We start from the raw sequence: 12,433 nt of genomic DNA on the forward strand, positions 1-12,433 counted from the left end.
GTTGTTCCAGTCTCCATGGAACTTCTCCACTTTATTATTCCTTTTAGCACAATAGTATTCCATCACCAACATATACCACAGTTTGTTCAGCCATTCCCCAATTGATGGGCATCCCCTCGTTTTCCAGTTTTGGGCCACCACAAAGAGCGCAGCCATGAATATTTTTGTACAAGTCTTTGTGTCCATTATCTCTTTGGGGTACAAACCCAGCAGTGCTATGGCTGGGTCAAAGGGTAGATATTCTTTTGTCGCCCTTTGGGCATAGTTCCGGCAGCGTTTCTTAAACAAAAAATCTAAAGGCTTCATTTTGGAATTGATTTGTTCCCTCTGTTCTCTTTTATTTCTTCAGAACTCCATCTCTACTGAAGGTTGCCACAGCTTCTCTGCCAGCTGCCTCACTCAGTTCTGTATCCTCTTCAAAAGGACATTTCTCAGCATCATGCGGGACTCAGTAAGGCTACTTTCTATTGCTCTTGCCCAAAAGGATGCTATTAGGAACCCTTTTTTAACGGCATTTCCAAAATATTCCTGTCCTTTGAATAGGCAGACTAGTACTATGGTTTCTAGTAATGGTGCTCTTAAAGTAGGACAGCAGAGAACTTCAAGAGGCTCAAGGAGGCTGATTCCTAAGCTTATTAAGTATGTAATTCATTAGGACAGCCTCCCTCCCTCTGCTTCACCTAGGCAAAGCCTATCCATCCTGGGAAGTAGCAAGGCTTTTGGAGGCAGAGGCAGAAGGAAAGCATTGGCCAGCCAAGTCAAACCACAACTACCACCACCATCTGGACTGCCATCTTGCATCTTGAAAGAAGTAGTCTAGGTAGTCCAAGAGCCTTGTGAATAGCCATGTCCCTCCCAAAGCATCCAATTTATTTCAAGCCCTGAGATCATTAAAGATAGGAGAAATCATTATAGAGAGGGAACCCTCTAGGAGTTGCCTCCTTTTCTCTCTTTCCCCCAGTCCTGCTTCTAGTCCAAACCTTCACGACCATTATCTAGGGAGGCAACTCAGCCACCTCCAACAATTCCTAACCCATTGCTGCACAGAGGGCAAGCAAACCCTAGGCTAGATGCCTAGCTGTATCGAGACACCCTGAAGGTAGCTATTCATAGGATGCCCTAGAAATCTGCCATGAGGATGTAGAACATGAACTATTTTTCTGTTATCCTTCACTCCCTCTATATGACAAGACTGCCTTTTCTAGTTATACTGAATTTGGATGATTTAAAAATTCCATTCCATTCATTTGTACCCAAGGATGGATCTCTCCAATTGCCCTTTTAATGACTCACAAATTTGATTCTTCAAACATTGGACTGCTCTATGAATTTGAAGCCACACAGATCAGTGGAAATATATTAACAATAAAAGGATACATTTTTGTTTCAGTGAGAAAATTGGAGTCATTGAGTACAGCACATTTAGAGTACTATATAATTTGTCAAAGGCAGGAATGATTATGATAATAATAATAAAAATAATAAAGACCCCTTAAATGAACCCAGACTTCTTGATCAAAATAGATTATTCACAGAAGCAATAAAAAATGCTACACATTAGTATGACTTGCGAACATTTAACACCTAGCATACAATAATTTGATGGCTAAAATTTGTATTCAGAAATTCATCATCTTTTATAAACTACCAGGTGACAAATCCTCATGTGATGAATATAGACTTTAAGATATACTTGTAAGTTCCACAAATAAACTGTAAAGAACTGTAACATCACAGACAAAACTGACCATAAGCACCAGGTAACCTTGATCCATAAAAGATTAATAGCAATATTTTAAAAGATTTCCCTAAGCCATTTCCCCTAAGCCATTAGCTAGTTTGGATGACATGTTTGGAACTTGGTTTTCTGAGCCAGTGTTTTTGAAGGCATAGAAGACCGAGAAAATGGAAATCATGATGAACACATTTTTGGTTCTTTACATTCGAGAAAGTGCTGAATGGGCAGCTCCTCTTTAGATGCCGAGTTACTTATCCCTTATTACAATCCTGACAAGCTCAGGTTCCAGACAATGAGACAGAGACACATTACTGAGGTGTTTGTGGTTAGGCTATAGAACATCTGAAACAACTTGATATTTCCACTTACTTGCATGTTAAATAATTTAAAGAGAGTATCTCCTTTAAGCTGGTGGACAATTCTTCTCCCTTTGGGAAAGAGCTAAACTCAGGAGGAAAGTTTGATTCTAATTTGGGAGGTGGTAGCACAATCAGACAAAATAATTCATATTTGTGGAGTGTCTACTATATATTAGGCACTCTGCTAAAATCTGGGGATACCAAAAGAGGCAAAAGACAGTCCCTGCCTTCAAGGAGCTTACAGTGTAATGGGGGAGTGGGGCAGCTAGGTGGCTCAGAGGATTGAGAGCCAGACCTATAGGTGGGAGGTCCTGGGTTCACACCTGGCCTCAGATATGATGACTCTTGGCAAGGCACTTAATCCCCATTGCCTAGCCCTTATCATTTTACTGCCTTGGAACTAATATTGATTCTAAGATGGAAGGTATCAGTTTTTTAAAAACAGAAATAAATGTAATAGAAGCAACAATATGAAAACATGATATATACAAAGCAAGTCATATACATGATAAATTAGAAATAATTAAAAATAATTTTAAAATATATTTTTAAAAAACTGGAATAAAATAAATATTTTTTCCCTCTTTAGTGCTATCTATATCAGTCTTCTTGAATATCAGAGGGCAAGTTTAGCCACTTCGAGCTTTACAGTCAGTTCTAAGTAATGGAAGATGCTTTAGAACAGTAGTGTCAAACTCAAAAACAGAAGCATCTAAACCATACGTGGGGACCTTTGCAGGCCACTTATTGACTTAGAAAAGTACACGTTAACATGATCTTTTTTTTACTCTTTTTATTTATTTTGTTAACTCCTTTTAAATTTTAATCTGGTTCAGGCCCAACTCTAGGGAATGCTGCAGGACACATGACATGGGCCACGTGTTTGACACCTTTGCTTGAGAATGATCAGGAAGCAAAAATTTATTAAGTGCTTCTTAAATAAAAATAGAATACAAAATTATACAAAAAGGGGCAAAAATATAGTCCTAATCTCCAGGAGTCATCAAACAGTAGCATTGTGGGCTCATCTGAAGTTGTATAGACATAAATTTACGGTGGCCTCAGTCAGAATGGTCGCATGATTTTCTCCACCTGCTTTCAGCAGCACATGTGTAAGCATGAAGGTGGCATGTAGCAGGAGTGATCCAAAGCTGGGGCTTGGCAGGTACAATTAGTGCAATGTTAAGGGAGCTAGAAATTCAGGAGAAGAGGATTCATAGAGTTGAGCTGGTTCATTAAAGGATCAAGATGGAGAAAAGACAAGAGAGTTGGGGAGATGGCCTAGGAGAGAAGTGGGGTTTAAAGGGCCTAGAGGTCACTATGTGCCCAGAGAATAGAGATAGGAAAGGGAAGACCGATGGAGGGGTAGAAAGCCAATATGGTCAGAGAAGGGGATGTAATACCTCCATCTTGCAGAATTTTGAAATTCTGACTGGGTCCACTCCAAGTTTATGTACCTTCATGCAAGTCAGGCTAGTTTTTCCTTAAAAGGTATTGAGAGAGTGGGTTGGCTCAGGGCTGAAGCCTCAGCCTTTTGACATCCCTCTCTGTTTCCTGAATGTAAAGTAGCCATAAGGAGTTCCAAGTATTGGTAAATATCAATGATAATTAAAGGATATGACATAGTATGGTGCTGATAAATATTCATTGTTGCCTATTTGTTTTTTATTGTACAATTAATTAAATACAAAATTAAGCAAAAATAACTTGAGTAAAATGTGTTTTCCCTTAGGTATTAACACATTTAAGGATCACATCACATATTGGAATTGGACTTCTTATAGGCTTGCTATATTTAGGAATTGGGAATGAAGCAAAGAAAGTCTTGAGCAACTCTGGTTTCCTCTTCTTTTCCATGTTGTTTCTCATGTTTGCTGCACTAATGCCTACCGTCCTCACGTGTAAGTAATGACTGCAGAAACATTTTCCTTTTATATATGGGAGATGAAAGAAGCAACATGCCTGTTGGGGAAATGTGGCTTTCATCTAAATTTTCACCAAATCCAGGAGTTGTTATTGGAAAACATTATGTTCTGGGGAATAATCCTTTTCATAAACTGGAGTATTTGTGGTTTATAAAAGTAACACATGAATGATGAGTGCCACGCTTGATTTAACCATAAGAAGTGTTTCATGAATGGAATTTTGGCACCTTTTATCACTGGGTAGTGATACTTCTCAGAATCCTTCAAATCACAGTTTTAAGAATAGTGTTACTACGGCTTCTTCTAGACCTATTGACATTTCTATTGACTAACGCTTTAAATTGATGGTGCTTTTGATAGGCTAGTTTTGCCCTAATCTTATCGAGATGACTCTTAAAATAAAGAATCAGGAGACCATAATCCTCTTTGGGAAATGATACTTTTTTTCAAGAAGAAGTCAACATTTTGCAGTTGATCCTGTTCTTATTAGATCCTTCTGTGAGGGAGAGGGAAAAGAAAAGTTCAGTTAGTTTTGAAAGAATTAAAGCCACGAGAAAATAAGACTTCTAAAATTAGAATATAAAATGACTCAGCATTAGTATGTGACTCATTGCATCTGACTTATGGTTTAGTTCATTATAAATTTTTCTGGCAATTTGACTTAGTCACAAAAGATCATATTATAAAACAAATATGAAGAGAATGGGATTAAATATGTTACAATTCCAGCTAGGGAATCCATTCATGATCAAGTGAGAAACAGAAGACATAGTGAGAAATAGAATAAATCATTTAAACCATGTACAGTTGAAACACTAATAACATAGCTAGTAAAATCTAATAATTTAATAACAAATAATACAATATAATATATATAAATAACTTTATAAATATCTAATATACTAAATTAAGTAAAATAAACACAGGAGAAGAAAGGAATCTTCCGATGGGGAAATTTATTTCATCAAATGTCTCTGATAGGGTTTTATATCTAAGTTATCTATCTATATGTATATATACATATATGTAATTAACACAAATATAGATCAAAAATCATTCCATACTCAAGTAGTTTTATAACAGGATATAAAAAGACAATTTTCATAAAAAAAAAGAACTGGAAACTATTAATAGCCATATCAAAGACTGCCCAAATCATTCCTAAATAAAAAGAAATATAAATCAAAGCAATTGTGATATTTTTATTTCACATGCGTCAAATTGGCAATGATAAAGAAAAATTAAAATGGCTGTTGTTAGAGGGCTGTGGGACAGATTGTGAAGTCAAGCAAACATTCTGGAACTAAATTTAGAATTATGCTTAAAAAAGTGTCTAAAATGTCCCTACATTCTGTGAATATTGCCAAGAAAGTCATTATATATATATATACACACACACAGAAAAAGGGCCATTCATAATAACACTTTCTGTACAAATAATGAACTAGAAACAAAGTAGATGCCTATTGATTAGAGAAAGGCTAAATAGGTTATAATACATACTTGTAATAAAATATCTCAATATAATAAGCAAATACATAATTTTCAGAGAAGCCTCCAAAGATTGAAATAAAATTATGACCAGTGAAATAAGCAGAACAAGGAAAGCTATATATGCAGCGTACATAGCAATAGCAACAGAAAATGACAACTGAATGCTTTGTAATTATCTTGACAAAATTTGGCCCCCCAGATGAGCTTTAAAAAGGTATCTTCCTTTTTTCAATGCATTTAGAGTAAGGAATATTGATTGCATCATTAGTAATGGCTATTACGTTAGTAAATTTTGATAACTTACCTTTTCCTCCCCTCTTGTGAAATTGTTATTAAAGGGAAGGGGAAGCTGGGTTGTTCAGCAGATAGAGCTCCAGGCTTGGAAGTGGGAGGACCTGGTTTAAATCTGGCCTCAGACATTTCTTAGCTGTGTGATGCCTTGGGAAAGTCACTTAGCCCCAATTGTCTAATCCTTATTGGTCTTATACATTAGAACCGGTAATTAGTATCAATTCTAAGACAGAACCCAAGGGCTATTTAAGAAATTATTTTAAAAGATGACCTGTAAGGTTGGGACAGAGAAGGGGTATACACTTAGAAATGAATGAGAGATTTTTTAAAAAGTCATCAATAAAAATAAGATAGTTTTAAAAGGAAAACAAGACTGATTGACAATTTTTTTCAAACTTAGGGATATGTTTTGTGATGTGAATTTTTTCTAAGCTGACAAGCTCACGACACAAAAGAATATAAGTACTCTAACATTTTTTCTGCATTAACACTGATAAACTACACTGAGTCCTAGGACAGAAAGAGATCAGAAGCCGTAAGCCTATCATATTTTATATGTTGTATTTTCTTTCTTTTTTTTACCATTCTCTGTAGTTCCTCTTGAGATGGCAGTTTTTCTTAGAGAACATTTGAATTATTGGTACAGTCTGAAGGCCTACTATCTAGCCAAGACGATGGCTGATGTTCCCTTTCAGGTAAATTAATATCATGGTATTATTTGAGAAGGGAAACTTTTCTATTTTCTATAGACAAGGGGGGCAAACTGTTAGGCTCTTAGATGGTGGTTTTCTAGAGAAAAAGACAGGATGAGAATAGAGCAAGTTTTCCCACTGGAGTGCTGTTTCCTGTCTTTCGAGTAGAAAGTGTGAGTTGTCTCCTCATTTCCGAACAGCAAAAAATGTTATTTGATAAAATGCTGCGGATTGACTGATTCGGCTATGAAAAGATCCCTTCCAAGATTCCAAGTTGAGGAGGAAGAAACGTGTAATTAAAGCATGTTGCTAGAATGAGCACTTCTTCACCTTATACATAGAGCTGCTCCGTTTGAATAATTCATGCCCTTTCTCTGCCAGATCATGTTTCCAGTGGCCTATTGCAGTATTGTGTACTGGATGACTTCTCAGCCCTCCGATGCTCTCAGATTTGTCCTCTTTGCAGCCTTGGGGACAATGACGTCACTGGTGGCTCAGTCTCTGGGCCTCCTGATTGGTGCAGCTTCTACATCATTACAGGTACAAAGAAAAACACTATAGACTTTTTAAATAGTATTTCATATAACTGTCATTCCCAAACATTCTAATCCTGCCTTTTTCCTTAAGATGGGGCGCATGAGATCAATCTTGGTCGCTAGTCTGTGTTCAGTACAAGCTGACACATGGATTTTTAGAATGGGTTTCCTTACGGCACCCTGCATGAGCTTCACTAAAACATTTTTGCATTTATTCATTTCCATTTTGATATGTTGCTAGAAAATCATTATCTCGTCCTTAGCACTACTCTGCCCCACGTGCACGTACTATTTTTCTTCCATTCGGGAGAGCCCTAAGACTCGACTCGGTCTACCTTACTAGTTGAGTCCTTTTTTTGAAATCCTTACTTTGCAGCTTAAAATCAAGGTCATGAGTTGGTTCTAAGGCAAAAGAGCACATTCAGGGTCACACAGTTAAGAAGTGTCTGAGGCCAAATTTGAACCCACAATGCCCCATCTCCAGTCCTGGCTCTCGATCCATTGAGCCACCTGGCTGCCCTAACCTAACTAATTTCTCATTACAACGAATCTTTTCTCCTTGGGTTTCTCTGACTCAGTTTCCTCTGGAAAGATCACATTGTTTTTATTTGTTTGCTTTTGTTTCCTTACCTTCTTTCTTACAATTGGCACTAAGTATCCAATCCAAGGCAGAAGAGCAGTAATAGCTAGGCAGAGGGGTTAAGTGACTTGCCCAGGGTCACACTGCTGGGAAGTGTCTGAGGCCAAATTTGAACCCACAATGCCCCATCTCCAGTCCTGGCTCTCGATCCATTGAGCCACCTGGCTGCCCTAACCTAACTAATTTCTCATTGCAACCAATCTTTTCTCCTTGGGTTTCTCTGACTCAATTTCCTCTGGAAAGATCACTTTGTTTTTATTTGTTTGCTTTTGTTTCCTTACCTTCTTTCTTACAATTGGCACTAAGTATCCAATCCAAGGCAGAAGAGCAGTAACAGCTAGGCAGAGGGGTTAAGTGACTTGCCCAGGGTCACACTGCTGGGAAGTGTCTGAGGCCAAATTTGAACCCACAATGTCCCATCTCCAGTCCTGGCTCTCGATCCATTGAGCCACCTGGCTGCCCTAACCTAACTAATTTCTCATTGCAACCAATCTTTTCTCCTTGGGTTTCTCTGACTCAATTTCCTCTGGAAAGATCACATTGTTTTTATTTGTTTGCTTTTGTTTCCTTACCTTCTTTCTTACAATCGGTACTAAGTATCCAATCCAAGGCAGAAGAGTAGTAACAGCTAAGCATAGGGGTCAAGTGACTTGCCCAGGGTCACACCGCTGGGAAGTGTCTGAGGTCAAATTTGAACCCAGGACTTCCCATCTCTATGCTTGGCTTTCTATCCACTGAGACACCCAGCTGCCCCATGATTTTTATCAGGAAATCAACAAGTACTGATTAAATGTCTCTCCTGTACCAGGTACTGTGCCAGGTGCTAGAGGTACAAAAACCACCAATAACTGGTTTCTCGAGCACCCTCAGGGAATGTGTATTTTATGTGCATATAACATGCAAAAATAAAAAACAGAAGATAATGGAGGGGAGATGAACTTGTGACTGGAAGTAGGAAAAAAGGCTCTAAAAAGAAGGTGATGTTCACCTCGAGTTTTGGAAAAAGAACCCAAAAGGAATTTTAGGAGGTTGAAGAAAAGAGGGAGTATATTCCAGGCTTGGGCAGCACCAGGACAGAGGCGTAGAAACAAGGCCTGCAGCGTTGTGTGTGATGGCCAGCTGTAAGGTCTGTCTTGTTGGATGGGGAGGAATGTGTCATAACAACAGGGTCTGGGCTCAGAAGAAAGGAAGGATGGATGGATCTGGAATTTGGTATGCAACAACCACCAGACAAGTCACTTAACCCCAACTGATTACCTCTTCTGCCTTGAAACCAATGCATACTGTTGGTTCTAAGAGGGAAGGGAAGGATTTCTTAAAAAGAAAGAGAGGAGAGAATAATCTGGAATCTGGTACACAACAACCACCATGAACTAAATAGGCTAAAAGATTTTAATAGTATGAATTTTATGGCACAGGATGCGGAGTCAGAGTGCCACCAGTGTTTAGAACTGGCAGCTGGAGCAACTTCCTTCATTCTGCTTCAGCCACAAACAGGGATGGCCACATCTGGCTCTCACCATTACCTATAAGTATTGCACTTCCTTAATTAAAACGTCTGACATTCCCCTATCTGACCATAACTTCCTATTTTTCCAGAGGCAGCTGGTGGCACAGTAGGTAGAACTGGGAGGGTCTTAGAGTCAGGAAGACCTGTGTTCAAATCTGGCCTCAGACACTGATTAGCTCTTTCTGCCTGCCTCAGTTTCCTCAAGTGTAAAATGGGGATAATTACAGGGTTATTGTGAAGATCAAATGAGATAATATTTGTAAAAAGCACTTAGCATAGGACCTGGTATTTAGTGGATGATATATAAATGCTATTCCTTTCTCCTTCACTTTTCGTCTCTTCCTATGACTTGCCCTCCTAAATCTATTCTTTACCCATATTGCCACTTCAAATCCCTCCACTCCTCAATATTTTTTCACGCCCTGGGGGACGGATAGAGCAATTTGCTGAAGAAGATAGAAGGGGATGTATTTTAAGGGCACATATGAAAAGGTTGGTCTTGGTAAGAAGAATTAATTCATCATTATTAGAGACAGAAGAAAAAGAAGAAGAATGGGCATTGTTAAGGAGCTTTGAGATGAAGAGGAGAGAGAAGAATCCAACAAAAAAGTCTTATTCTTTTTAATATCTGATTATGCTGCTCTCTCTACTCAGTAAAAATCAACGGCTCCCTATTACTTCTAGTATATAAGGACTACCTGTTTGGCTTCTGAAGCTTTTTAAAGGGGACAGCTAGGTGGCTTAGTGGATTGAGAACCATGTCCAGAGATTGGCAGTCCTGGGTTCAAATTTCATTCTAAGGTCTTTTAACCCCCAAGTGAGTGATGTTCTAAACAAAACACTTTGGATTCTGTGGAGGAGTAATTACTAGAAATTTCTTCCCCTGCAATATCAAGATCCTGGTGCTACGTGTACTTGTAGAGATCGCCATAAAGATTGTACACAGACCTTGGGCTAAATTTAACCTTCTCATGGTTGATAAAGTAACTTGGTTATATAAAGGCAAGTGCTTTTGATGTGCCTATTTTTAATGCTGAATGGGAATTTGATGATATGATTAACATCGGATGAGTAGTTAAGAAACAAAGCAATGGATGTAATTTGAGTTCTAGAGGAAAATTCATTATCTCACTAGCTTCTTCTTAAGCAAAGAGGCTATTCAAGCCTCAGACTTTGGGTATATAATCTTTTATATTTAACTTCTTGTTTTTGTGCTTTGTGAATGTACTTTCTGTTAGTGAAATCTAAGTAGATCATATTCTTACAATCACATTTAAAACAGACTATTTTGTCCTGGGCTATAAACTAGCTTTGGTCCTTGGACAGCTAAGTAGTTTAATAGAATCAAGAAGATGCATTCTCTAGAGTTCAAATCTTGCCTTAGTCACTTACTAGCTGTATGACCCTGGGCAAGTCATTTAACCCTATTTGCCTTCGTTTCCATATCTGTAAAATGTACTGAAGAAGGAAATGGCAAACCACTCCAATCTTTGTCAGGAACAGCCCAGATGGGATTACAAAGAGTTGGACATGATTGAAATGACAACAACAAAATAAATTAGAAAGTCTAGTGGTAACTTGTTAAAAGAATGCGAACATCTTCACTGTGGTTTGACCTCTTGAAAACTGTAAGATAAAGTATAAAAACTGATTCCTAGATAAAAACTCCTGTGTGGATCTGACCACTGAAAGAATCCGATTCCCAAGAAAAGACACAAACACTTTTTTATAAGAAAGACTGAGGGAAGTTCTGAAAAATTGTAATGTTGAGATTGAAATATTTCAGTTTGAGACTGAAATTTAGAATCTTCCAGCTATCACGTCTAGAAGAGGGTAGGTAAACCTCCGCACAAAAGACAATGTGGTTCCTGACTTCACTCCCTTTAAAATGTGAGAAAGTCATGCTGAGGAACTGCTTTCTCAGCTCTCTGACCAACACATAATTAAAACTCCAAGTCCTAAGGGATGTAGACCTATTTCCCTTTTGAAAAGCTATTTTCTTTTTTTAAATGACTTCATAGAAAAGTAACAATTCTTATTTTCTCAAGAATAATCATAATCATAATAACTAGGCTTCATGTAATACTTATTATATGTCAGCCATGTGCTAAGCACCTTACAAATATCATCTCATGTTGTTATGGCGACAACCAAGGTAAATAGCTGCCATTATCATCCCCAGTTTACAACTGAGAAAATGGAGACAAATAGATTTAAATGACTTTCCCAGTTCTAAATTTCCATCTGCCTGCTGTATAGACATTGATTTCCTCCTCGATTTCCTGTAGACATCTTGAACTCAAGTCAGTCATTTCCCATCAATCTAACGTTCTTTTAGCTTTTCCAATTCCTCTCAAGTGTCATAACTTCTTAACAAGGAAGGTTCAGAAGCCCAGCAGCATCTTTAACTCATTCCCTATTATCACCTCTGTCTAGTTTCCAAACCTTTATCATTCTACCTCTACGATATCTGTCACATCCATTCTCTTTGCTCAGATCACAGTCGCCACCCTACTTTTGGCTTCTCTCATTATTCACCTGGAATAGTGGTCTTCATTGAGTCTCCTCCCTTTCCAATTCATCCTCTACAGATCTGCCGAAATAATTTTCCAGACATCTTTTTTTCTTTTTCTTTTCTTTCCAAGATTTTCTCCATCGTTACATGACTCATGTTTTCTCCCTCCCTTCATCCTTGCTGGAGTTGACAAGCAATTCCACTGGGATTTATATAATATACATATACATATATAATATAAATAAATAACATGTATATAACATATATTCTCACTCAAACCCATTTCCATATTATTCCTTTTTATAAAAGAAAAACTCCTTTAAAGCCAAAACTCCAAATCACCTACCCATATGAACAAGTGACAAATCACAGGTTTTCTTCTGGATTTCAACTTCTGCAATTCTTCAGAAACATCCATCTTGAGAGAGTTCATCAACTCAGTTTTTTAACTCCTGCCCTGTGGCTAAAAGACCCTGATGAACAATTCAGAGCAAATTCACCTAATTTCTAGCTCGTTCCTCCCAGATGGGTCCTGCCTCATCAGTTCAGTTCCCTCTTCATTCACCCTTTGCTGTCGTTTCATTTTTTCTGTTACCATGTTTATCACACCTCATTTTCCACCTTTGGAGATAGTAATACCCGCATACATAGCAGAATAATCACCCTGTTAACTTGATGGACAAAATATCCATCCCTGACCGCCATTCCCCTGATCCACGAGGTCTCTGACTAC

General features: G+C 38.0%; 1 protein-coding gene and 1 long non-coding RNA gene across 2 annotated transcripts in view; one reads left to right on the forward strand and one right to left on the reverse strand.

Annotated features, from left to right (window-relative positions):
- ABCG1 (ATP binding cassette subfamily G member 1) overlaps positions 1-12,433 on the forward strand; it is a 90,257-nt gene that overhangs the window by 64,441 nt on the left and 13,383 nt on the right. Inside the window, exons 10-13 of the mRNA XM_001364473.3 lie at positions 350-451; positions 3,830-3,998; positions 6,402-6,502; positions 6,881-7,039. Of these exons, the coding sequence (XP_001364510.1) occupies positions 350-451; positions 3,830-3,998; positions 6,402-6,502; positions 6,881-7,039 (531 nt within the window). The remainder of the gene's footprint in view (positions 1-349; positions 452-3,829; positions 3,999-6,401; positions 6,503-6,880; positions 7,040-12,433) is intronic.
- LOC130458936 (uncharacterized) lies at positions 3,741-6,956 on the reverse strand. Its single transcript, XR_008918284.1, has 2 exons — positions 6,830-6,956; positions 3,741-4,518 (listed from the first exon to the last, which is right to left on the reverse strand). It is a non-coding gene; the product is annotated as an uncharacterized LOC130458936 (long non-coding RNA).

This window comes from Monodelphis domestica, chromosome 4 (genome assembly GCF_027887165.1).
Source record: "Monodelphis domestica isolate mMonDom1 chromosome 4, mMonDom1.pri, whole genome shotgun sequence".
NCBI lineage: Eukaryota > Metazoa > Chordata > Mammalia > Didelphimorphia > Didelphidae > Monodelphis > Monodelphis domestica.